Source organism: Nerophis lumbriciformis, linkage group LG04 (assembly GCF_033978685.3).
Source record: "Nerophis lumbriciformis linkage group LG04, RoL_Nlum_v2.1, whole genome shotgun sequence".
Taxonomy (NCBI): domain Eukaryota; kingdom Metazoa; phylum Chordata; class Actinopteri; order Syngnathiformes; family Syngnathidae; genus Nerophis; species Nerophis lumbriciformis.
Genome location: NC_084551.2, coordinates 44459920 through 44487487, shown reverse-complemented (window position 1 = coordinate 44487487; position 27568 = coordinate 44459920). Strand labels below are relative to the sequence as shown.

The 27568-nt window shown below is 41.1% G+C and overlaps 1 protein-coding gene across 1 annotated transcript in view; it reads right to left on the bottom strand.

The window, feature by feature from the left end:
• Nucleotides 1-24: 24 nt before the first annotated feature.
• LOC133602890 (uncharacterized) overlaps nucleotides 25-27568 on the bottom strand; it is a 32490-nt gene continuing 4946 nt past the window's right edge. Inside the window, exons 4-11 of the mRNA XM_061956074.1 lie at nucleotides 16098-16235; nucleotides 10503-10580; nucleotides 10127-10249; nucleotides 7057-7206; nucleotides 3069-3236; nucleotides 2786-2977; nucleotides 785-976; nucleotides 25-642 (exon numbers count right to left, since the gene is read on the bottom strand). Coding sequence (XP_061812058.1) covers nucleotides 535-642; nucleotides 785-976; nucleotides 2786-2977; nucleotides 3069-3236; nucleotides 7057-7206; nucleotides 10127-10249; nucleotides 10503-10580; nucleotides 16098-16235 — 1149 coding nt within the window. The 3' untranslated portion in view covers nucleotides 25-534. The remainder of the gene's footprint in view (nucleotides 643-784; nucleotides 977-2785; nucleotides 2978-3068; nucleotides 3237-7056; nucleotides 7207-10126; nucleotides 10250-10502; nucleotides 10581-16097; nucleotides 16236-27568) is intronic.

Below are 27568 nucleotides of genomic sequence, written 5' to 3'. Positions count from 1 at the left end.
AAGACAACGCCATATAATCTGGATCAGAGTGTTTAATTCTCTTGAGCTCAAAATCACCAACCTACTACATTTAAACAAGAGAACACACAAAAACGCCCAGACATAAAAAATATTAAAAGCAGAGGACCAAAGTAGTACATAAAAAGGATATTTTGGTGCACAACTGCAAAGAAAAAAAGACTAGATATAAGTAGCTCATTCATAGAAGATATGATTAACAGGGATTTCAAAAAGGTAGCCTTAATATAATTCCAGCTACCTCCATAATTAGACCAATGACATTCAAAAATCAATGACTGTACATACAGTAATCAGTGCTAATATTTTAAATCAAGCGTTTCCATAATGGCAGTATCTGACTAACAGCTCCAAGTTTCCTGTGCGTCGTACCTGAACCTGGCTCTAAGTGCAATGCTGCGGAACTACTGTACACATAAATACACACCACCACTATACAGTAAGTACGCTATTGGCAGTAAAAGGTGGTGCTGAAAGTGCTAAGTGGACGTCCGGCACCGCTCGGCCATCCTGAGGTCACAGTGCGTGTTTGACGGCCGACATGCGCTCGTCACGTTTCTTCTGCAAGTTGTGCTGCAGCTCCACAAACTGGCGGTCCCGCTCTTCAGCATCATGGAGGATTTGCTACGCAGGAGAGAAAGCCTTGTTCAATACTAGACATCAGCCATCTACATCTTGCGAAGACATGCAATTTGAGTCACGCATATAAATGACATCTTTGTACAGATTCACACAAACATCACATGTTTGCTTGGTGTTCTTCTACCTCTAAGAGTTGGTCTCTCTTCTCCAGGCTGTCCCTCAGTTTTCTCTCGGCTCGCTCGGCGTCCTCTTGCTGGTTCTGTCGCAATCTGTCCGCCTCCCTCCGCCGCTTCTCTTCCTCATGCAGTGCCCGTCTGGCGTCATTGAGCTGAGCCGTCAGGGAGGACGTAGTCCGAGTCTGGTTCTCTTGCTGACTCTGAAACGTGAATGAAAAGAAACAAGATGGAGGTATACAGTGCAGTGAAACCTCGATTTACGAACCCCTCTTTTTTTTTTTCACAAGCTTTTCAGTTTACAAACTGTGTGCGAACCATGTGTCTGTGTACGAACGCTTCATTGATTCATTCATTTTGTTTCCCGCTGGCAGCCATTTTGTGCTTGCCATTGAAGAGATTGCAGAAGCCGGCTTCCTACCACAGCAAGTTTTTGTTGTTGTTGTTCACTGTTTTTTTTTCTTTGACAAAACGGTTAACAGAAATACAATACAATACAAATCAAATGCACCCCCCCACTCAAAAAATAAATATCCATCCATCCATTTTCTACCGCTTATTCCCTTTTGGGGTCGCGGGGGGCTCTGGAGCCTATCTCAGCTACAATCGGGCGGAAGGCGGGGTACACCCTGGACAAGTCGCCACCTCATCGCAGGGCCAACACAGATAGACAGACAATATTTACACTCACACTCACACACTAGTGCCAATTTAGTGTTGCCAATCAACCTATCCCCAGGTGCATGTCTTTGGAAGTGGGAGGAAGCCGGAGTACCCGGAGGGAACCCACGCAGTCACGGGGAGAACATGCAAACTCCACACAGAAAGATCCCGAGCCCGGGATTGAACCCGAGACTACTCAGGACCTTCGTATTGTGAGGCAGATGCACTAACCCCTCTTCCACCGTGCTGCCCAAAATAAATAGATAAATAAAAATCAGTCAAGACAGGGTGTACCCCGCCTTCCGCCCAAATGCAACTGGAATAGGCTCCAGCACCCCCCGCAACCCCGAAAAGGGACAAGCGGTAGAAAATGGATGGATGGATGGCAAACAAGTACAAGCAAATATTGATATAAAGCCACAGGCAACTGCACTTCCGAATGGCCTCAACATGGAGCAGCAATACACAAAAGCAAAGAAAAGGCTCATCAATCACCCACGATTTAACCACGTCTCAATCGGGGCCAAGCTGGAGATCAGTCTCATTTACATATTTGAGGAAACAACCCCATACTTCCCGAAACTTCACAGAACCACCATTCAATGTCAGCCTAGTCTTTTCTAGTTTGAGGGAAATAAAGAATATCTTTAATCCAGCGGGTGTGGCTCGGAAGCGCGGTTGCCTTCCAATTCAACCCACAGCAAGGTTTTAATTGTGATGAGAACAGACCTTTGTAAAATGATGCCAAAAGCGGACTTATTTCACAGCAGGGTATAGAACTTTCTCTCGTTCAGCATCCCCTCTTTCAATCCCGCACACATACGCCCTCCCCCCGCACCTCAGATGCCTATTCTCTATCTTCGTCAGCTCCTTGAGGAGCAACTCCCGAGAGGACTTTGCCGATCAGCTTTATGTACTGTGAGTGGATTTTTCTTTTTTAAACGTTTAATATTGTAGCAAAATGGTTGTTAAAGTGAAGGATTTTTGTGATTTCTGATCGTTTGTAAGGACACCAAAATAGTTTTCTGTGTGTGTGCCACGGCAAAGCAGCGCATACAGCACAGTTCAGCTGTTGTTTTGGCTTGTTAATTAAGAGATAGGTAATTCATAACCCTTTTGATGGTTTGATATAAAGTACTTTATAGTAATTTATATTGCGTTAAAGTGTACACACCTTCACTAAAATATGGACTTTTGTCAAAGCTGGAACCAATTATTTATATTTACATTCTTTCTTATAGAGATATTCGCTTCACTGTACGCATTTTTCAATTTACGAACCCCGTTCAAGAGCCAGTTAAGTTTGTAAATCGAGGTTCCCCTTTACTGCACTGGAAAGCGTGTCGGACCTGAACGACGGTCTGGTACTCCTGCAGAGCGGCGGTGAACTTGGTGACCTCCTGGCACAAGGTAGCACTGTGTCCCTCCCTCTCCGCCAACAAGGCAGCAAGGTGACTCTGCTTCTCCCTCAGCTGTGAAGCCAGGGACGCCTCAGCTCCGCCCCCTGGCAAACCTTGGCCAATCACAGAATCAGACAGAGCCTGGAGGAACAAGATAGGTCATCATGGTAACAAGACATCAATTTGATGTAAAAAAAAATATATATATACATTCTTTTTTTTCTTTTCTTACCAGAACATCTTTCTGACAGCTCTCTAGCTCCACCTTGAGGATGTGGACGAGCGTCTCCTTCTCTTGCATAGTGGCAGCAAGGGCCCTGTCCCGCTGCCTCCACACCGCCCTCTCCTTCTCCACCTCCTGCAGGAAATGCTCCTTTTCATCCAGAGCCACACGAAGACCCTGGTGGGACAAAATGAACGACAATGGACACCAAAAACCTCCAATGAAGTGATTTGTTGGAGTCTTAAAGGGGACTGCACATTTTTTATTTTGCCTGTTGCTCACAATCATTATGAAAGTCATAATGACGGGTGGATTTTTTTCTTTTAATGCATTCTAAATATTAAATACATTTCATCAAAAGTCTGCTTACAATGGAGCTTATGGAGGCCGCTCTATTCTGCCTTTAAAGCCCTTAAAAACATCCAAACACCTCCATAGAGGTTTTACATACATGAGTATATATGTAATGTCGTAACAGGCACATTTATAATAAGATGTAAAATTTACGTATTTTGATCATTTTAAATATTAACTTCAAAATCGCATCACGACGGCCGCTTTTTATTTTTTTAACAACATGACTGATTATTACTCACTGCAGATTTCTTGAGAGACTACAAAAACAGTAAAACATAACATACTGTACACGGTCTGCTGTCATTAGGATGCAGACAGCTAGACTGTTCATATATTCCCATTTAGATGAAGAATGACTCATAATCTCCACAAAGAAACGGGGTGGGTGGGAACAAGTGTCTTTCCGTGTCGTCCTCGCCAGTTGGCTGTCAAAGTGTACCAACTTGTCAGAAAACCTACTCCGACATCTCATGTCCAGGTGAGAGGCATGATTTATGATCTAGGATAAACTTACAGGAAGCGAGGGAGCAGCAGACCACTCGAGGATGTAAACATCACCATACAAGCTTGTGATCATGGCGTAGCTATAAATAATTTGTCTGCGTTAGCACTTAAAATAACAATATCACTAACACTTGGCTAATATTCAAGTCACAATATGTAAATGGAGTATTGGTGGCTCTTTTTGGATGTTTTTTTATTCATTTTATAGGCGGAATAGAGGACCTCCCATTAGCTCCGCTTTCAGCTGGTTTTTATTTACGTTTAATTACTATTTATAATGCATTAAAAAAAATCCACCCGTCGTCATGTCTTTCATAATGATTTTAAACGAAAAAGTGCAGTTCCCCTTTGAAGGGGGACCTGTTATGCAAAACCAACAATTTTTTTGGTACCTGCTGTTGTGTATTTGGGTTCAGCTTAAGTCCTAAATGGTTAAATTAGGCTATGGAAGCTTTATCATAGGACCTTGGGTCGTTCCGTCCTCTAGAGTAGTAGTCCCAAACTACCGGTCCGTGGACCGGTACCGTTCCGTGACGCATTTGCTACCGGGCCGCACAGAAACATTAATTAATTTATAAACTACCACATTTTCTCCAACTTCACTTTCGCCTGTCCCGCTAAACACACCAATAAGCTTGTTAATAGATGTATATTACAACTCCTGATAGGAAGTCACCATTTAATTATAGTACAGTAATGCATATTAATGAACATATAAATTGTTAATGTGAAGATTGTAGCCAAAGGCTAATTTCCATCTATATAGCAGGGGTTCTTAACCTGTTTGACCTCAGGACCCAACTTTTCCACTACAGAGGGGCCCGGCCACTCCAATATTAACACTGAATTAGTAATCTTACTCTTGATTTTAATCATATTCAATAATTATATCTAACCTACCTTGTTTACTACCTTGTAAAGTGATATAAAAGTGTGTTGATCAGAAAGATTATTATTAATTTAACAAATAAACCTTGGGCTTAGGTCAGGCTTATTAGTAAAAATAATGTAAAATTTACATACAATATGTATTATGTTGTGCTAAAATAAATAAACTAAATTAGTAATAAATGTTTCTTAATTAAACTGTCAATAAAATTAAAGTGCAAATGAAAATACAGCTTCACCACTTTAGTTATAGTTTTTGCGCTTAAGAAATTTCTCTGACATTCTCGCCACACTCCTTCGGTTTGTTTTATATTGTCATTACTGTCACAAGTGGTGGAAAAGTGTATTACAACTAAGTACCACAAAAAAAATCCCACTTGCATTACATTGTAGGGGGCGCTTGCGGCCCAACATTGGGCCCTATGGTTAAGAGACACTGGTATATAGTATATGCCATCAACGTGCCGGGGACCATCTCTCCGCAAAGAAACCCGTCCAGTGCTCTCATTACTTCAGCGTTATGGTGAGCTGATTTTTCATGCTCATTTTATGATGCATATGTTCCTTCTTGACTGCACTTAAATGTAGAATATATGTATAATATATTTATATTATTCACATGTGAATAATGCTGTATAGTATTTATTGTCTATTGTGAGCGAACTGTGGTGCTGAATTTCCCCCAGGGTTCAATAAAGTACTTTCTATTCTATTTTATTCATTTTTTTGCTGTTTTTATCTGCCACACGTGGAAAGCCGGTCCCTGAAAATAATGCATACATTAAACCGGTCCCTGGTGGAAAATAGGTTGGGGACCCCTGCTCTAGAGGGCATCGATCCGCAAAAACATTGCGGAGATATTTATTAAACAATCTTGCCTTCCTTCATAATTCCTCCAAACGAACCATTTGGTGACATCAGAGATTTATCCATATTTGGTAAAAAATGTACCTGAAGAGCCATTGGAGTCTGCCATTGTATTCAATAAGCGCCTTCTTTTTCGGACAGGCAGACTGGCTCCAACATGCACATGCATCATCCGCTGTTGCCATTTCTCATACAAATTAGCATGTAGTTCTAACTTATATCTGTTAGTAGACTTAATATGGAAGCGCTAAAAACTACAACAAAACACTTCCTTGTGGTATACATAACATGTAATGGTGGTTCTTTGGTCAAAATGTTGCATAGATTATGTTTTACATAATGTCTTCAAGCCGCTTTCTGACAGTCTTTTCGGGGGGGGGTGGTGGTAGCGGGGGTGTATATTGTAGCGTCCCGGAAGAGTTCGTGCTGCAAGGGGTTCTGGGTATTTGTTCTGTTGCGTTTATGTTGTGTTACGGTGCGGATGTTCTCCCGAAATGTGTTTGTCATTCTTGTTTGGTGTGGGTTCACAGTGTGGCGCATATTTGTAACAGTGTTAAAGTATACGGCCACCCTCAGTGTAACCTGTATGACTGTTGATCGAGTATGCCTTGAATTCACTTATGTGTGTGCAAAAGCCGCATATATTATGTGACTGGGCCGGCACGCTATTTGTATGGAGGAAAAGCGGACGTGACGACAGGTTGTAGAGGATGTTAAAGGCAGTGCCTTTAAGGCTCGCCCCCAATGTTGTTGTCCGGGTGGAAATCGGGAGAAAAACGGGAGAATGGTTGCCCCGGGAGATTTTCGGGAGGGGCACTGAAATTCGGGAGTCTCCCGGGAAAATCGGGAGGGTTGGCAATTATGCTCTTCAGGACGTGCCGTTATGTGGGCAGGCTTACTTACATGCCTCCACTATGGCTGTGTCTTCTCCCCGTCTTCAAAATTGTAGTCTTTAGCGCTTCCAAAGCGAGTCTACTGATAGATTTCAGTGAGAACTGTACGCTACTTTGCATTAGAAATGGCAACATTGGAGGATGCATGTGCATGTACGAGCCAGTCTGCCCCACAACAAGAGGATAGAAAAAAAGAAGGAACTTATTGACTACGGTACTACTATTACTATAATGGCGGACTCGCGCAAAGCTCTTCAGGTAGATCTCTACCTGAAGAGTTATCCGCTGACGTCTCAATTTGAAAAAATGTCACAAATCGGGCAAATTCTAAAAAGCTCGTTTGGAGGAAGTATGAGGGAAGGCAAGATTTTTTTGTATTACAAGACATCTCCGCTATTTCAAATTTTCGGGACTTATGCAGATCTTAAACACACAAAAACAGGTGTCAATAGGTATGAAAAGTTGGTGCCCTTTGAGAGCGCGCTCACGTTGATAATGTCCTGGTTGCCCTGCAGCACCATGTTTAGGGTGTCAAGGTCTCTCTCGCGGTCTCCTGCCGCCCTCCTCAGTGAGGATACATCTTCCTCCAGACGCTTTTCCTGCTCAGCCAATTCAGATACCAAACTCTTCATAGCAGCCTGTGGAAAAAATGGTCACATATCAGATTTGTTGCACGCAAATTCTACAAGTTCGAAAATGACACACATACAATTGTAATTACAGACTGAATATTGCAAAAATATGTCACTTTTCTTGTGTACATGTTATCAGTTATTTCTGGAACAATTGAATGACAAACAATTATGGAACCTTGGGGCAATCATGTATTTGAAAACACCAGATAAGTCTGTGTAATCAAGATGCTCCAAACAATGATTTATAAAGAAAATGACATGAAAAATTCTGAATCCAAACGGTGATCCGAATCAGCACTCAAAAAATCTAATCGCTTGTTCCATATCCCATTTCTGGCATTTCCTGAAAGTTCAATCCAAATCTGCCGGTAACTTTTTGAGCTATCTATAGCGGGATGAACTAAACCAAGTAAAGCCTCTTGCCAGTAATCCACTCTCTTTGTCTCTGTGGGTGGAAGCAGGGCCGCTGGCAATACACAAAAAAAGAAGTTCAGCCGCGTAACATAAACGTAAGGTAAGGTAGAAAAAAAGAATCCGGATCAGCCCCAAAATAAAAAATATCACTTGTTCCTTTAATCAGGTTTATTTAAAACCCACCCATAAACTTTGGAGTCAAGATGATAGCAAACTAACTAGACAACGGCCTGTTAGTCTGTTTGCCTGGAGAGAAATCGCAATTTAAAGAAAAAAAAAAGACTGGAAAAATCATGGAGACAGCTTGAACACGGACTTTATAATCTGCTATGTTCTCAATAAAGTAACTGCAATACTTTTTCTTAGCTTTCTGATTGGCTACTTTCTGTGTCGTATCACAAATCATGCAGCAATGACCCATTAGGTGTCAGTGTTCCCTACATACATTAGGAGTTTTGTTCCTAAATATTGACCGTATTTAATATTTACGGTTGTCGGCATCGACCCGTTTTTGATCCAATTGCTGAAATAAATTCACTCTTACAGGGGATCTAGACTTTTTTGGAATTTTGTCTATCATTCACAATCCGTATGTAATACAAGAACACATATGCCTTTTTTAATAAATCCTAACTAGTGACAATCTACAATGTATGTAGTCATGAAAATAAAGAAAACGCATTGAATGAGAAGGCGTGTCCAAACTTTTGGCCTGTACTGTATGTATACAATTTTTTACATAAGCTGTAAAAAAAAATAAAAAAAAAATTTACATTTCACTGCAAAAAACAGGCATCGTAGTTTCCAGAATTTTACCATAAAATTTGCGGTGTTTTTTTGTACAGAGTATTACTGTAAATTCGGTGGAAAAACAGTTACATTGTTTTCTACGGTAAAATTCATGCAATAAAGCTGCCAATTTTTCATCGTAAAATCCATGGTTATGTTTTACTGTATATGGAAAAACAGTACCAAAGTTGTTTTTACGGTAAAAAAAAAAAAAGGCATCTCGGTCGTCAGAATTTTACCGTTTGCCTATTGTCATTTTTACAGTGTTCAATATGATGGATAACTTGTGTTGAAATCATAAGTCAAGCAGATATTTAAGTTTTTATATTCATTTTAACAAAAAATGTTTTAGATTGTATGATAACATAATATTTTGTTTGCCTTATTAAGCATAATTTATGTTGAGAAGATATGCAGCTGCATGCAGTACATATATATTTTAATGTCAAACTGGAAAGAACAAATATATTTAAGAAGAAAAGATAAAGTACTTTATTAACACATATTATTTCCAAGCTTTTAAAATAACATGGCGGACCAGACTTGGCTGACTTGCCTTGAATTTGACACGTGTCATAAATGATAGCCCCCGCCTCAAACAGAAGGAGTGGAAATAATCCACAAAGTCAGCAAAGTGGCAGTAAGACAGCGGCGTGCAGGTGATTTGCAGGCCAGCAGGGGCCCAGTGAACGGAGGAATGGTTTACACATACTTGCCAACCCTCCCGGATTTTCCGGGAGACTCGCGAAATTCAGCGCCTCTCCCGAAAACCTCCCGGGACAAATTTCCTCCCGAAAATCTCCCGAAATTCAGGCGGAGCTGGAGGCCACGCCCCCTCCAGCTCCATGCAGACCTGAGTGACGTGTCGACAGCCTGTTTTCACGTCCGCTTTCCCACAATAAAAACAGCGTGCCTGCCCAATCACGTTATAACTGTAGAATGATCGAGGGCGAGTTCTTGGTTTCTTATGTGGGTTTATTGTTAGGCAGTTTCATTAACGTCCTCCCAGCGCGGCAACAACACACAACAACAGCAGTCACGTTTTCGTCTACCGTAAAGCAGTTCGTCTGCCGTAAACAGCAATGTTGTGACACTCTTAAACAGGACAATACTGCCATCTACTGTACATGCATATGTGACAATAACATCTACGGCTTTTAGAGAGTGCAGTGCACAACTGCGCACACAACAAGGAGACGAAGCAGAATGCATAATCAGAGAGCATGGTTAGAAAAATAGTGACAGAGAATAGAACAAGGATGGACAATTCAACCCTTAACTCAACAATGAGTAGATAGATGAGTGTTATGTGTGTGTATATGTGTAAATAAATGAACACTGAAATTCAAGTATTTCTCATATATATATATATATATATATATATATATATATATATATATATATATATATATATATATATATATATATATATATATATATATATATATATAAATATATCTAGAATTCACTGAAAGTCAAGTATTTCTTATATATATATATATATATATATATATATATATATATATATATATATATATATATATATATATATATATATGAAATACTTGACTTGGAGAATTCTAGCTATAAATATACTCCTCCCCTCTTAACCACGCCCCCCGACCAAGCCCCCCCCCCCCACCTCCCGAAATCGGAGGTCTCAAGGTTGGCAAGTATGGGTTTACAAGTTTTGTGACGTCCAGTTATTGTTTCCACTAACCTTCTCCTCACTGAGGATTTCTTTCAGGTTCTCGCTCAGTTTGTTGGCGATTTCGTCAGCGAGGGCGACCCCTCCGCTGCCTCCCCCCTCCAGACACACTCTTCTGATCACAGCCATGCACTCCTGAGGGTGGAAACACACACACACATGCACCAAATAATTAAGTACATTAGAGTTCTGTCAGTCAGGAAAGAGGCAAGACTGCAATTTTTCACGTGGCTAATCATTTTCATGACAGGACATCTTTCATCGTTGCAGCATTCCGGCATGTCACACGCGAGGTTGCTAGCCGTTAAAGGTAGCGAACGCAACTCCGCCAACAAACGACATTCCACAGAGTATTGAGTCAGTCAACCTGTCCGTTCTCATCGCTCACCTGGATTAGACGGTCGCGGCTGTGCAGGGAGCAGGCTAGGTGAGGCAGCAGGGAGGTGCCATTTTCCTCCAGCAGAAACTAGGAGGCAAAAAAAAAAAGAGAGGTGAAAACTATTAAACAAACAAAACTTTTTGCAGCACAAAAAATTGGGACAGGTTTGGAGGGATTTGGACAAGGCGGGGCAGGCCAACTTCACACAGATGAATCACAAAATGTTAATAACTTAAAAAACATAATAGCATTAATTAACATTAACATTAATTACACCGTAATAACATAAAACCATGATATGTTAACATAAAAACTATGTTAATTAGACCAAAAAGTTTTGCAGCACAAACGTAGCAGAAACAAATGGGGTAAGTTTGGGGGGTGGGTCTAGTTATGATTAATAACAGGTTAATTACACATTAATAACATAAAACCATAAAACATTAAATAACTTAAAAACTATAATAGACCAAAAATGTTTGCAGCACAAACGAATGCAACACGTTTGGGGTGATTTGAACAAAAATAGCGCTGATTGTCAACAACAGTGCAATAAAAAGGACTTTCCCACCAAGGGTTGGTAAGCCACATTTGAAAGTGCATACAGAGCTGCTGGATGCCTATGGCATCAGAGCAGTGCCAAAATTCTTGGCCATAAAAAACACACTCTGCGTGTGCGTGGACTAATTTTGCTGCGTCGTTTAGCTATCGTGATGTGTCTTTCTCTTTTTCTCAAAACGGGTACCCCGTTTTATGGGCACTCTTATTTACTTGCCTCCACTTCAACTGCGTTTTCTTCTCCCCGCCATCTGTGTTGTAGTTTTTAGCGCTTCTGTTGCGAGACTACTGTCAGATATAAGTTAGAAATATGCGCTACTTTGTATTAGAAATGGCAACAGCGGAGGATGAATGTGCATGTACGAGCCAGTCTGCCCCACAAGAGGCTAGAGAAAAAGGAGGCGTTTATTGACTACATTGTCTGACTATGGCGGACTCTAGCGAAGCATTTTGGGTAAATTCCATCCATCCATTTTCTACCGCTTGTCCCGTTCGGGGTCGCGAGTGGTGCTGGAGCCTATCTCCGCTGCTTCGGGTGGAAGGCGGGGTAGACCCTGGACAAGTCGCCACCTCATCACAGGGCCAACACAGACAGACAACATTCACACTCACATTCACAGACTAGGGCCAATTTAGTGTTGCCAATCAACCTATCACCAGGTGCATGTCTTTGGAGGTGGGAGGAAGCCGGAGTACCCGGAAAGAACCCACGCAGTCACGGGGAGAACATGCAAACTCCACACAGAAAGATCCCGAGCGCAGGATTGAACCCAGGACCTTCGTATTGTGAGGCATACGCACTAACCCCTGGTCCACCGTGCTGCCCATTTTGGGTAAATTCATACCCTTTATAGATAATCTGCTGACGACACCAATGGCAAAAAAATCACTAATTAGGCAATTTTCAAACAGCTTGTTTCCCGAAAGTATTAATGAAGGCAAGATTATTTCATAAATATCTCCGCAATTGTTCCATGGTTTGATTTCACATTTTCAGGATGTATACTGATCTCAAATACACAACAGTAGGTACCAATAGGTAAAAAAAGTTGGTTTTGCATAATAGGTCCCCTTTAAACATCTACCATCTTCTGGTCAGAGCCAATCCGTGGCAGAGGAGGATCCACATGTTTGAGGAAAATAAGGTACGTTGAGGAACAGACTATATTTAAATGTTGTCTGATGTGGTCTCATTTTTCACTGAGTGGATCACACCAACCCCACCGCCATGATGAACAGCCTTACTCCGCCTCCATTTGGCTCAACTTGGAGACAGTAGGCGTTTAAAGTGACCAATCAGAAGTGTTCGGAATAAAACAAGCAATCTAATTATTTACTTTTATCAATACGTTTGATGTTACATGACACACTACTTTTGATGTGGTTTCATGTCAGCAACACAGCGTCAGAAGCACATCAAGTTCAATACAGGAAGAACGTTTTTACTACTGCAAACAACCAGCACCACACTAAAATGAACTTGACAATAAATAGGAAGAGGCAACATCACACAGCAAACAACACATACACACACTACTACTACTACTACTACTACCACTACGAGGGAATAACAACCAACAAATCAAAGATTGAAGTGACAAGCTTGCAATCCTATAGTACCCTGTTTGTCGCCAAGGAGACAAGACAGCCACCGAAGCACATTCAATCTTTTTATTAGGCAAAAGTAACACAATCCAGTGAAAAAAAGAGCTGCCGTCCGGCAGGGGCTAACATACACACCTGAATAAATGTTGCGCTGTCAGTCTACCTCGCTGTTGTCACACGTCACCTATTAAGCAGACACGCCTTTTAAAAAGGCACACACTCCTACACTCTTGCTTTCATGAAACGCCTTTCAACTGCATATGCCAGATATTTTAAGTTTATTTTTATTTTTTTATAAAAGTAACGGAATCATTTGTAACTAATGTATTAAAGAGTAATTCCGTTAATAATTAAAAAAAACTTTTTTGGCAAAGGAATGCGGAACTGTAACTAGTTTTTAAAATTAATTTTCCAAACACTGCCAATCAGAAAGGGGGGGAGGCGATTGGGGGAGGGGGGGGGGGGGGCGTTACCAGATACGTCATGCGCGTAGAGAAATAGAAAGACACATTGCGAGCGTAAACAGAGTCTGCACATGCAGAGTGTGTTTTCAAACGCAGGTATGTTTTGGCGCTGTTCTGAAGCCGTACATATGTTTCAAATGACACATGATGCTTCAAATGAGACTGGGGAGGTTGCCTACAGCCACAGCTGTTAATACCAATGTTTTTCGACCCAGTGCTCATTTGTAGAGCGGCTAGAAAAAAATAGAATCACATCCGAATCCTGATTATTTCAATTCTGGATCGATTCATAATTTTCAAAAACTATATTTTTTTGAGAATACATTGTTTTACATTTGTTTTTTTTCGGGGGTTTTTCATTTATCTATCACAAAATCAGCCAAGAGGAGCTTTGGTAACCTGTAACCTGTCTTGAAAAGGTTCTATTAGAAGTTTTATACGAAATAGTATATTGCGAAAATCGGTTTGAATCAATAAACGGGTTGATTCGAAGAATGGAATTGAATCGTGAGTTGTTCTAAGATTCACATCCTTACTAATTACAGGCAATTATTTTCTGTAGGAAATTAACGCATAAAGAGGCCATATTGGTTATGTAAGTGTATTTTAATATAAATAAAGTTGATTTGATTTGATTTGATAATCTGAATTTATCCAGGGGTAATTTTGTGTTTGGAATAATTATTATCATTATTATCTTAATTATACACATAATTTACCTTGAGCAGATATACTCATCATTTAATTTATGTAGATATACTTGTTTGAAAAATTTAATGTTTCGATTTCAAACAGCCAATATCACTTTAAGATCTGGTGGGAGCCAAGTAAGGATAATGTAGCTTGTTTTTTTTCTGACCGTGTTAGACGTGGAATACTTGGTGCAGGATTTCTTGCCACGATTAAAAGAACCCAGATTGTTTTGCCATTTAGGTCTTTTTGTTGAATAAATATAAATATACACATATATATATATATATATATATATATATATATATATATATATAAGGGCAGCACGGTGGAAGAGGGGTTAGTGCATCTGCCTCACAATACGAAGCTCCTGAGTAGTCTTGGGTTCAATCCCAGGCTCGGGATCTTTCTGTGTGGAGTTTGCATGTTCTCCCCGTGACTGCGTGGGTTCCCTCCGGGTACTCCGGCTTCCTCCCACCTCCAAAAACATGCACCTGGGGATAAGTTGATTGGCAACACTAAATTGGCCCTAGTGTGTGAATGTGAGTGTGAAAGTTGTCTGTCTATCTGTGTTGGCCCTGCGATGAGGTGGCGACTTGTCCAGGGTGTACTCCGCCTTCCGCCCGATTGTAGCTGAGATAGGCTCCAGCGCCCCCCGCCACCCCAAAAGGGAATAAGCAGTAGAAAATGGATGGATGGATATATATATATATATATATATATATATATATATACACACACACACACACATATATACTGTGTATATATATATATATATATATATATATATATATATATATATATATATATATATATATATATACACACACACACAAACACACATATATATATATACTGTATATATATATATATATATATATATATATATATATATATATATATATATATATATATATATATATATATATATATATACACACACACACAAACACACATATATATATATATACTGTATATATATATATATATATATATATATATATATACACACACACACAAACACACATATATATATATATACTGTATATATATATATATATATATATATATATATATATATATATATATATATATATATATATATATATATACGTAATATATATATATATATACACACACACACGTACAACTCTTATTTTTTTGTGATTGGAGCACATACTTGTTGGTCACAAAAAACATTCATGCAGTTTGGTTCTTTTATGAATTTATTATGGGTTTACTGAAAATGTGACCAAATCTGCTGGGTCAAAAGTATACATATAGCAATGTTAATATTTTGGTTACATGTCTCTTGGCAAGTTTCACATGTAACCAATTATACAAATTATTAATCATATATCCATTATATTACTATATTATTACTTTGCATGCTGTCGGCCGAACCCCGGCCAAATTTTTTTTAGGCCCAATGCGGCCCCCCAGTCAAAAAGTTCGGACACCCCTGCTCTATATCAACTTCAAGTCTATCCGTCGATTTTAAGTTAAGTTTTTTAAGGTTTATTTTATGTTCTTTTTTTTTCCCAAAGAAAACTTAGTTTTTTTATATGGCAAACACACAAAATACACAATATTTTCCCCAAAAATATTTAAAAGTGGAATATTTGATGTGAAGTAGTTGGGGGCATGAATAGGTTAATAATATATAATATATAAATATAACAACAATGATTTTGATTCATTATTATTTTTTGAGCAATGACACCTTTAAAAAAAAAAAAACAGCCTGCATGGCAGCTTTGTTTTATTGTCGTTACAGTTCAACTGTTAGTTTTTTTATTCCACTTTTTTTTGGTTTGTTCTTTTCATAGCATTTTTCGAATGTGCGGTGGGCCGTTAAAAAATTAGCTGCGGCCCGCAAATGGCCCCCGGGGCTGCAATTTGGATACCCCTGCGCCGAATGATGCCATGTTAATACGGCTTTTAACGCAAATACTCATCCGCTGTAAGTCTGCAATACAAACCACAGCGGCGGTTTTCCAACTCGTTCAAGCCTGTGTCTGCAAGTTGTGTAAATACTTTCTAACTGACAACGAGCTGCCCTCCAGTCATGTGAATGCCTCTTTTGTCCTGGTTAATAATATCCTGACTGCTGGGCCCAGGGCAAACTCTGCCAGTCCGGCAAGATTCCACTGCGTGTGTGTTTTTGATCCTCACATATAAAAGAGCAGAAAGACGCCACACCCTTGCTGCAGAGCAAACACACGACAGTTACCAGAACTCGGCAGGCAGGCAGCGTTTAAATTCATCGACAAAACGTAGCGCTTACGTGCGTCCGATCCTCTGTGCCGCTGACCTCAGCCGACCTCGGCTTCAGCTCAGCCTCCAAGGTTCTGATGCGGTCCTCCGCCTGGTCCAGCTGGCCTCGCAGGTGCCTGACGACTTGCTGGACCCTGCGACTATTGCTCTGGCGGGGACAAAGAATGTTGTGTTGAAAAGTTTGCACAGGAGGGTTATTGAAAAGTTGTTGCATAACGACCTATGACCTCAGGATGCCGCGAACTGTGTCAATATTTCAAACCGGACGCTTTATTGAGAGCCTTTAATAGCCAGGCGTCTGTTCAGGTAGAAAACACAGACAAGCTACTTCAATTTGTCCATTTCATTGACATTCCACAATTTCCTGGTGTTCCCAGCATGTAATAAATCAAGTAAAAGTCTAATTCCCAACTAGGGACAGGTACCCTCCATCCATCCATTTTCTTACCGCTTGTCCCTTTCAGGGTCGTGAGGGGTGCTATTTTCAGTACCTGGGTTGCAGGTGACGTCACGCCCGGTCGGACTCAGCCAAACTAACCCTGTAGGTAATGTTGCAATTTCCAATGCCAACAAAGAAAATGGACTCACAAAACAACTCCAACGTACGTTAAGTAAGGCTACACTTTTCCAAAAATGCGCTAGCTTGATGCTAATATACTTTGGCTGTGCCATCAACATCCTACTGATTAGCATTAGCGACTTTACAGTGAATTTCAAAAAAACAAACTACAACTGAGATGCAAGTTACAATCAAACAGCCGGTGCACAATAAGTACAATACTTACAGTATATACACTTTATAGGGCACAACAGACAGCCAAGACTGAAATGACCACCACACCATAAACTATGCATCACTGCCAATCTAACATCTGCGACTCGCAACTGTAATTGCAACCTACTGTCATAACTGCAAATTATACTCTGAAATGCGATAATGAAACAACATATAACAAATCAGCTCATTTTTAAACGTTGCAATAAAAAGTTTGATTTTCTTACCAAAAATTATTTATATTAACACATTGTCATGTCTGTGTAATCATGTTTTGTCTTAGTCATGTTTTGTTTAGTTTCTGGCTTTTTCACTCCCTTGTCTTGTCACCATAGTTACCCATTAGTTTCACCTGTCATGTCACGCACCTGTTTTGAGTCACGCACCTGTTGTTAATCATGTCTGTGTTATTTAAGCTTTTCATTTTCTGTTGTTCGTCCTGGAGTCATAGCCTTTCTCACCCTGCTATCCTCGCATTTATGTCCCCTGTCACACTCTGTCCACGTCTGCGCACTTCATGTCCATGCCAAGTAAGTTTGTTTATTATTGCCACAGTTAGTGTTTTTTATTGTTCATAGTTTTTTGCCCCCGTGCAAGTCTTTTGTTTTCATTAGTCAAGTTTGTACATCCGCCTTGAGCGCGCCTTTTGTTCTTTTGAGTGTTATTATTAAAAATGTATTTACCTTCAAGCCATGTCCGATCCAAATCCTTTTGCATCTTGGGAAAACAAAAACTCCACAGTCCAAGTCATGACATTATGACTCCAGCTAATCGCTTTCCCGCAAAGAATTTGGTCGAAGAAGGAAGTTGGGAGTCGTTAGGAGCCATGGCGGAGCGAGACCTGACGTGGGGGCCAAATGGGAAGCTTATTCCTATTAGCTCCATTTGGTCCGAGGACGAGGCTGCGTCACCGCAATCCCGGAAGCGCCGCTCCAGACAGAGGACGTCAGGGAAGGCGAGCAGACCGCACGCAGCGCTCCCGCAGGCTCCTCCCACTCCGGGCGGAAGCAGGCTGCTGCCAGCTCCGCAGCTCCAAAATGACGTCACAGACCAGGATTTTTTTTCCAACTCTTTTTCTTTTGATCACTCACCTCCAGCAAAAGACTCCAATCCCATGACCATGATTCAACACTACCAAAATATGATTTTGAACATTAGATCCTGTCAAGACAAGCCACCCAAATTTCATGCCCGCCCCCCAGGACTCAAGTCACGCCCAAGTCACAAAAAAAAAATTTTTCACCCACAAAAACACAGGTACAAAAAAGACAATTTGGACAATTTAATGGGGAAGTTTCTGCCCTCCTCCGCCCACCCCTACAGAGAGTTCCAGACCGCAGGGAGCGCGTCTGGTATCCGCCCCTTGAGAGGGGGGCTGGGGTCGGGGGCTGTGTTGGTGGGGTGGCTCGGCATCACCATGCCGAGCCACAGCCTCCAGCACGGCCGCCACCACCAGTCTTCCGACCTGTCAAGCCACAGCCTCCAGCACGACCGCCCTCACCAGTCTTCCGACCCGTCAAGCCACAGCCTCCAGCACGACCGCCCTCACCAGTCTTCCGACCTGCCAAGCCGCAACCCCCAGCTAGGCCACCTCCACCTGCTCCACGGCTAGTACCACGGCTAGCTGCTCCAAGGCTAGCACCACGGCTAGCTGCTCCAAGGCTAGCACCACGGCTAGCTGCTCCAAGGCTAGCACCTGCCGCTGCTCCAAGGCTAGCACCTGCCGCTGCTCCAAGGCTAGCACCTGCCGCTGCTCCAAGGCTAGCACCTGCCGCTGCTCCACGGCTAGCACCTGTCGCTGCACCTCGGCTAGCACCTGTCGCTGCACCTCGGCTAGCACCTGTCGCCGCACCAAGGCTAGCACCAGCTCCACCACGCCAAGTTCCACGGCAGACTCCAGTACCCGCACCACGCCTAGCCGCATCATGCCAAGCTCCGGTACCAGCTCCGCGCCGCCAAGCACTGCCAAGCCAAGACCAAGACCCTCCACGCCAAGACCAAGACCCTCCACGCCAAGTCCAAGACCAAGACTCTCCACGCCAAGTCCAAGACCAAGACCCTCCACGCCAAGTCCAAGACCAAGACCCTCCACGCCAAGTTCAAGACCAAGACCCTCCATGCCAAGACCAAGACCCGCCATGCCAAGACCAAGACCCACACCAAGACCAAGACCAAGACCCACACCAAGACCAAGACCCACACCAAGACCAAGACAAAGACCCACACCAAGACCAAGACAAAGACCCACACCAAGACCAAGACAAAGACCCACACCAAGACCAAGACAAAGACCCACACCAAGACCAAGACAAAGACCCACACCAAGACCAAGACCAAGACCCGCCATGCCAAGACCAAGACCCGCCATGCCAAGACCAAGACCAAGACCAAGACCAAGACCCACGCCGAGCTTCGCCGCCTGACGTGCCACGCCGAGCTTCGCCGCCTGACGTGCCACGCCGAGCTTCGCCGCCTGACGTGCCACGCCGAGCTTCCACGCCTGCAAAGATGACGACGCGCCTGTCTCCTCGTCGGCCACGGATATGGCCGCTACCTGGTCGCCCGCCACGCCAAGTGCGCCCACCTCCCAATCGGCCACGGATGTGGCCTGTCCCGGGTCGCCCACCTCGCCTGCTGCAGCGGCGTTCCACTCGCCGCCGCCACATGACTATGCCTCGATGGATTCGGGGCCACTTGGGCTGGCGACCCACCGCCATGTCCCCCTCCCGCCCTCCCATGACTCTTGTTAAGTTTTTTCTTGGACATCTGGGATCTGTCCGTAAGGGGGGAGTTCTGTCATGTCTGTGTAATCATGTTTTTGTCTTAGTCATGTTTTGTTTAGTTTCTGGCTTTTTCACTCCCTTGTCTTGTCACCATAGTTACCCATTAGTTTCACCTGTCATGTCACGCACCTGTTTTGAGTCACGCACCTGTTGTTAATCATGTCTGTGTTATTTAAGCTTTTCATTTTCTGTTGTTCGTCCTGGAGTCATAGCCTTTCTCACCCTGCTATCCTCGCATTTATGCCCCCTGTCACACTCTGTCCACGTCTGCGCACTTCATGTCCATGCCAAGTAAGTTTGTTTATTATTGCCACAGTTAGTGTTTTTTATTGTTCATAGTTTTTTGCCCCCGTGCAAGTCTTTTGTTTTCATTAGTCAAGTTTGTACATCCGCCTTGAGCGCGCCTTTTGTTCTTTTGAGTGTTATTATTAAAAATGTATTTACCTTCAAGCCATGTCCGATCCAAATCCTTTTGCATCTTGGGAAAACAAAAACTCCACAGTCCAAGTCATGACACACATAAAGATACCAGGTACCGGTATGGATTCCCAAGAACCGGGACTTGGTACTGTATTGGTTTAAATTTGAACAATAATTATCCCTATTAATGACATGCACGCTACAATTTTTTTATTTCTCAAAAATATTCCCACATTTCCAGGAATTCTACATTTTCCGGGAGATTTTATTCCCAGTCGAAATGAATCCCAAATTTCTCAACCGATTCAAACATTCAACTCATTTTGGAAATTCTAACCAACAATTTTACAATTTACAAAAAATTCCCACCTTTCCCACTCTTCAATAAATATCATCTATTAAAAGTGCTCCTACTTCCACATGTCCTAACACAATCAAACCATTCCAAAATCAAAGGGTTTCTTGAGCGTGCTATTGTTAGCATGCTTGCTTTTTAAGCTATTTTGCAGGTACTTTATACACCTTAGTCATATACTTTGGCATACAGTAGTTAGCAAACTAACAATCGCATGTAAGCATGCGAACATTGACATGCTAACTTCTTCGGCAAATTTCGCAGGCATGTAATTATATAGTCTGACACTTTATACACATGTTTACTGTTAGCATGCTCACTTTTTGAGCTAATTTTGTGGGTCGACACCTCCAGAGTCACATATTTGGTACTTGACTCATTCTACCTGTTGTTATGTAAACATGCTAACCTGTGTAGCTCCTTTTACAGGTATACACTGACTTAAGTCATATTTTTTGTTACCTGAAAGTATGCTAACATTAGCATGCTAGCTTTTGTAGCTAATCTTACAGGTATGTAGTTATATATATTAGGGCTGCAACATTTAATCGGTTAAATCGATTAAAATCGATTATAAAAAGAGTTGGCGATTAATTTAGTCATCGATTCGTTGGATCTATGCTATGCGCATGCGCTGCGGCTACGTCTCACGAGGTGGCAGTAAGCCAGCCAACGACGTGTCATGCACATGACCACGCAGTCTCCTTTGCCTGGAAACATTCGAAAAATGGCGGAGTTCAGCGGAGAAACATCTTGAGGTCATTGCTTCAATGGAGAAAAGTGTACGACCTATGTCGTCAAAAGTTTGGGAACACTTTACTTTAAAGACTTCAAAGAAGACCGTTTCCTGCAAAATGTGCAGCATGGACCTCGCATAGCACGGAAGGACAACATTGCTTCGGGAGCAGCTGAAGAGGAAACATGTTGGAGCCATGGATGAAGGGAACTCACGGTACGTAACTTTTTAAGTCCATAGTCCGGGTACATTGATCCGTTGTGTCCGTCTTTGTGTGTTTTTAATCTATTGTTAACGAGGGGATTTTTTTAAGGAAGCGAAGCAGCAACTGTTGTGTATTAACTTTCAGAGTGTTAGGAACTTTTTGGATAGTGCGACGACTTAATTTTCTGTGTTGTTTTGAGTGGCAACAGGCATTCATGAGTTCAGCTTTTTTCTGAGTAACGTTAACTTGATCCCTTTGCTGCAACGCGGGGCTGATAATGTGTCTCTGGCACATTTGACTCCGTTTTGAGGGAGAAAGCGCACGGTTACCAATTTCGAAATAAACGTAACGGACATAAATATCTCAGGTTGGTTTCATAATGGATCAATGTAGGGCCCAATAAAACTACATAAATATATTTAGATTTGAGTGACCCTTTAGTATAACTAAACGTTATGAAGGTGCTGGAATATTTCATGCTATTATTCAAAAGCAGCCTAAAATGTATACTTTATTATTCACAACAGAAACGTGTACAATATCTGATTCAGTTCTGATCTGATGAGTTACATTTCTGTGTTATTATTAGTTTATGCTGCATCCCCAATGTCCATTTATTTAATTTAGCTTTTTTTTTAATGTGGTGGCATATTTGCCTTTTACGTCAGAAATTATTAATTAAATCAACAAGGTATGTATTGAGTTACATGTAAATGATGCTACTATGTATGTTCATTATATGGTTTCTCTCATTTCAGAAAGAAACAAGCCAGCATTAGCGACTTGGTACAAAGGAAGGTGTGCACACCACAGCAAGCGGATGCATTGACTGATGCTATCCTGAATATGTGGCTAACTGACATGAGGCCACTATCAATGGTGGAGGATGAAGGTTTTAGACAAATAACTCACGTCCTCAACCCTGGTTACACTCTTCCCTCGAGAACCCATTTTACCAAAGTGATGGAGAGGAAGTACGAGCAGACATTCCAAGCAGTGAAAACTGACATAAAAGCCGCCCAGAGCAAAATTGCTCTCACTACTGACGTGTGGACAAGTGTAGCCACGGAAGCCTACCTTGGCAATACATGCCATTACATTGGAGAGCAATGGAACATGAAGTCAATCTGCCTTACGACCAGAGGTGGGTAGTAACGCGCTACATTTACTCCGTTACATCTACTTGAGTAACTTTCGGGATAAATTGTACTTCTAAGAGTAGTTTTAATGCAACTTACTTTTACTTTTACTTGAGTATATTTATAGAGAAGAAACGCTACTTTTACTCCGTTACTTTTATCTACATTCAGCTCGCTACTCGCTACTAATTTTTATCGATCTGTTAATGCACGCTTTGTTTGTTTTGGTCTGTCAGACAGACCTTCAAAGTGCCTGCCTTACTGGTGACGTTTCACTCCGTTCCACCAATAAAATGCAGTCACTAGTGACGTTTGACTCCGTTCCACCAATCAGATGTAGTCACTGGTGACGTTGGACCAATCAAACAGAGCCAGGCGGTCACATGACCTGACTTAAACAAGTTGAAAAACTTATTGGGGTGTTACCATTTAGTGGTCAATTGTACGGAATATGTACTGTACTGTGCAATCTACTAATACAAGTTTCAATCAATCAATCAAAACTGTGAAGGAAAAAAGACACTTTTTTATTTCAAACGTACATCCCGTCACAAGGCTAAAGACTGACTGCACAGTTCCTGTCTTCACAATAAAAGTGCCGCTCCATCGCGCCTGCGCTTTCAAAATAAGAGTCTCCGAAAGCCAGCGCAAACAAGCTAGCAAGCTACGGAATTTGCCGCCAATGTATTTCTTGTAAAGTGTGTGAAAACGAATATGGAAGCTGGACAAATAAGATACCAAAAACCAACCACTTTCATGTGGTATTAGAGAGAAAGGAGGAACTTTTTTTCTCCTGCATTTGAAAACGTGGACGTTAAGCACTGCTGTCTGATTACAATCAATGCAAGTCATCAGAATCAGGTAATACACCAACTTATATTCTTGTCAACATGAAAGAAAGGAATCTATATGTGTTAAACATGCATGTATATTCATTAAAACACCTTTAACATGTAAACAAAAACGGCAAAATAAATAAATATAAATGATATACTGTATATATCAATGTATGTGTATGTGTATGTATATATATATATATATATATATATATATGATATGTGTGTGTATGTTACTCATCAGTTACTCAGTACTTGAGTAGTTTTTTCACAACATACTTTTTACTTTTACTCAAGTAAATATTTGGGTGACTACTCATTACTTTTACTTGAGTAATAAATCTCTAAAGTAACAGTACTCTTACTTGAGTACAATTTCTGGCTACTCTACCCACCTCTGCTTACGACCATGCCACTAGAGCAGTGGTTCTTAACCTGGGTTCGATCGAACCCTAGGGGTTCGGTGAGTCGGCCTCAGGGGTTCGGTGGAGCCTCCGCCGCGGAGGTCAAGCCACACCCGACTCATCGTGTACATAAAAACTTCTCCCTATCGGCATGTTATGGATACGGCAACAGCAGAAGTCAAACTGGTTTGCAGCTGTGTAATTTGTTGTGAGTTCATGCACTGTGTTGGCTTTGTTCTTTGAACAAGGTGATGTTCATGCACGGTTCATTTTGTGCACCAGTAAAAAAAATCATATAACTTTGTCTTGAATTTGAAAAAAATAAACATTTTATTTTTCACTAAAGAAGGGTTCGGTGAATGCGCATATGAAACTGGTGGGTTTCGGTACCTCCAACAAGGTTAAGAACCACTGCACTAGAGGAAAGACATTCAGCATCCAACATTGGTTGAAATAGGTAGTAGCCAGGTTTGAAATTCCCCCAAGCAAAATTATTGCTATTGTGCATGACAATGGTGCACTTTATAAAAAAAACATTTTTGTAACATTTGCCTTGTTTTATTTGGCAAGTTGAAAGAACATGGTGCTAGTATGCTATTTTTTTAAATAAAATACTGGAAAGGACATACATGTAGTTTGTCTCTTTTATCTGATTATTTATTTGATTAATCAAAGTAATAATCGACAGATTAATCGATTATCAAATTAGTTGTTAGTTGCAGCCCTAATATATATATATACACACACACACAGGTAAAAGCCAGTAAATTAGAATATTTTGAAAAACTTGATTTATTTCAGTAATTGCATTCAAAAGGTGTAACTTGTACATTATATTTATTCATTGCACACAGACTGATGCATTCAAATGTTTATTTCATTTAATTTTGATGATTTGAAGTGGCAACAAATGAAAATCCAAAATTCCGTGTGTCACAAAATTAGAATATTACTTAAGGCTAATACAAAAAAGGGATTTTTAGAAATGTTGGCCAACTGAAAAGTATGAAAATGAAAAATATGAGCATGTACAATACTCAATACGGTACTTGGTTGGAGCTCCTTTTGCCTCAATTACTGCGTTAATGCGGCGTGGCATGGAGTCGATGAGTTTCTGGCACTGCTCAGGTGTTATGAGAGCCCAGGTTGCTCTGATAGTGGCCTTCAACTCTTCTGCGTTTTTGGGTCTGGCATTCTGCATCTTCCTTTTCACAATACCCCACAGATTTTCTATGGGGCTAAGGTCAGGGGAGTTGGCGGGCCAATTTAGAACAGAAATACCATGGTCCGTAAACCAGGCACGGGTAGATTTTGCGCTGTGTGCAGGCGCCAAGTCCTGTTGGAACTTGAAATCTCCATCTCCATAGAGCAGGTCAGCAGCAGGAAGCATGAAGTGCTCTAAAACTTGCTGGTAGACGGCTGCGTTGACCCTGGATCTCAGGAAACAGAGTGGACCGACACCAGCAGATGACATGGCACCCCAAACCATCACTGATGGTGGAAACTTTACACTAGACTTCAGGCAACGTGGATCCTGTGCCTCTCCTGTCTTCCTCCAGACTCTGGGACCTCGATTTCCAAAGGAAATGCAAAATTTGCTTTCGTCAGAAAACATGACTTTGGACCACTCAGCAGCAGTCCAGCTGGTGTCGGTCCACTCTGTTTCCTGAGATCCAGGGTCAACGCAGCCGTCTACCAGCAAGTTTTAGAGCACTTCATGCTTCCTGCTGCTGACCTGCTCTATGGAGATGGAGATTTCAAGTTCCAACAGGACTTGGCGCCTGCACACAGCGCAAAATCTACCCGTGCCTGGTTTACGGATCATGGTATTTCTGTTCTAAATTGGCCCGCCAACTCCCCTGACCTTAGCCCCATAGAAAATCTGTGGGGTATTGTGAAAAGGAAGATGCAGAATGCCAGACCCAAAAACGCAGAAGAGTTGAAGGCCACTATCAGAGCAACCTGGGCTCTCATAACACCTGAGCAGTGCCAGAAACTCATCGACTCCATGCCACGCCGCATTAACGCAGTAATTGAGGCAAAAGGAGCTCCAACCAAGTATTGAGTATTGTACATGCTCATATTTTTCATTTTCATACTTTTCAGTTGGCCAACATTTCTAAAAATCCCTTTTTTGTATTAGCCTTAAGTAATATTTTAATTTTGTGACACACGGAATTTTGGATTTTCATTTGTTGCCACTTCAAATCATCAAAATTAAATGAAATAAACATTTGAATGCATCAGTCTGTGTGCAATGAATAAATATAATGTACAAGTTACACCTTTTGAATGCAATTACTGAAATAAATCAAGTTTTTCAAAATATTCTAATTTACTGGCTTTTACCTGTATGTATGTATATATATATATATATATATATATATATATATATATATATATATATATATACATATACATACAGGGTTTCCTGCAGCGCTTTGTTGTTAAGGCGGCCGCCTTAACAACAAAGAGCCACTGCCTAAACTACAGTCTTAACAAGCTACTCCGTTTAGTTCTGCCTCTGCCTCTGTCAGTATGTCTCTGCAGCACCCAGCATTGTCTCATCCACAGAACCATCTGATTGGTTACATGCAGAGCGGTAACAGGCAATCAGCAGTGCGTATTCAGAGCGCATGTAGTCAGTGCTCAGGCAGCCAGAGAGGAGAGACGGTGAGGTGAGCAGATAGGTGTTTAGCAGGTGAGTATAATGCAGCGGACTCTCGCCAAATTATAATAAACACTTCCAAGTCAACTACTAGTAACATCACTATGAGCCCGTTGACGTTCTAGAAACATAAGCGGCAGCTCAGCTCGCTCGCAATCCTTGAGGTGAAGGCTAATTATCTTTTAGCATAACTGTGACTGTCACTGTGCGGTGTGCGTGCGTGCGTGCGTGTTTGGGTCTGAGAGAAAGACAAGCATTATTGACCTACAGTTAACAACTAAGTTATTTCACTTTACCTTTTTCTGTGTTGATTGAGCTGCGTTGAAGCAGCAAAGAAGGACATTATGTTAAATGAAGAGTTTCCTGAAGCTGTCTCTGATAGTTGGTATAATAATGTAACTGTATCATAAAGCCTACATGAACTCCATGGTGTTCAGGGATGAATAGTCTCTCCTATTGCTATTGTACTATTTTGTCAGCTAGTTACATTAATCATTAGTAATGTAGCAGCCTAGTTTTGCATGACAGGGTCCCTGCTATCACGTGTTGATAAACATATAACATTTACATAATAAAAATCAACTACAGGCTTCCCAAATGCTGTAATAAATTAAGCATGATGAGTTGAACATATGTCAGCATGCGGCCCCACTTTTAACTCTTTTTTTCAAACGCTTATTGCAAACACTTACTTACAGTAAGTCATTAATTTGACTTTGTAAGTCATTATTTTGACTTAGTAAGTCACTATTTTGTCATATTTTTGACTTATTAAATTACTAAGTCATAATAATGACATACTTAGTATCTAAGGTAACCAGGACTGTTTTGTGTATTGATTTTACTTTACGGAAAAAATATCCCGATATATATAGTATATCGGCATTCAGCATATGGAGCGGAAAACACAATCAAAAATTGTAGGCTTCCTCACGCGACGATATATATTTATATATATATATATATATATATATATATATATATATATATATATATATATATATATATATATATTAGCTTTTTGAGCTAATTTTGCAGGTATACAACCCCAGAGTCACATATTTAGTACTTGACGGATGTGAACTGGTGGCATGCTAGCATTTGTAGCTTATTTTACAAGTATATACCAACAAATCATATTTTTTGTTACCGGACGCTCT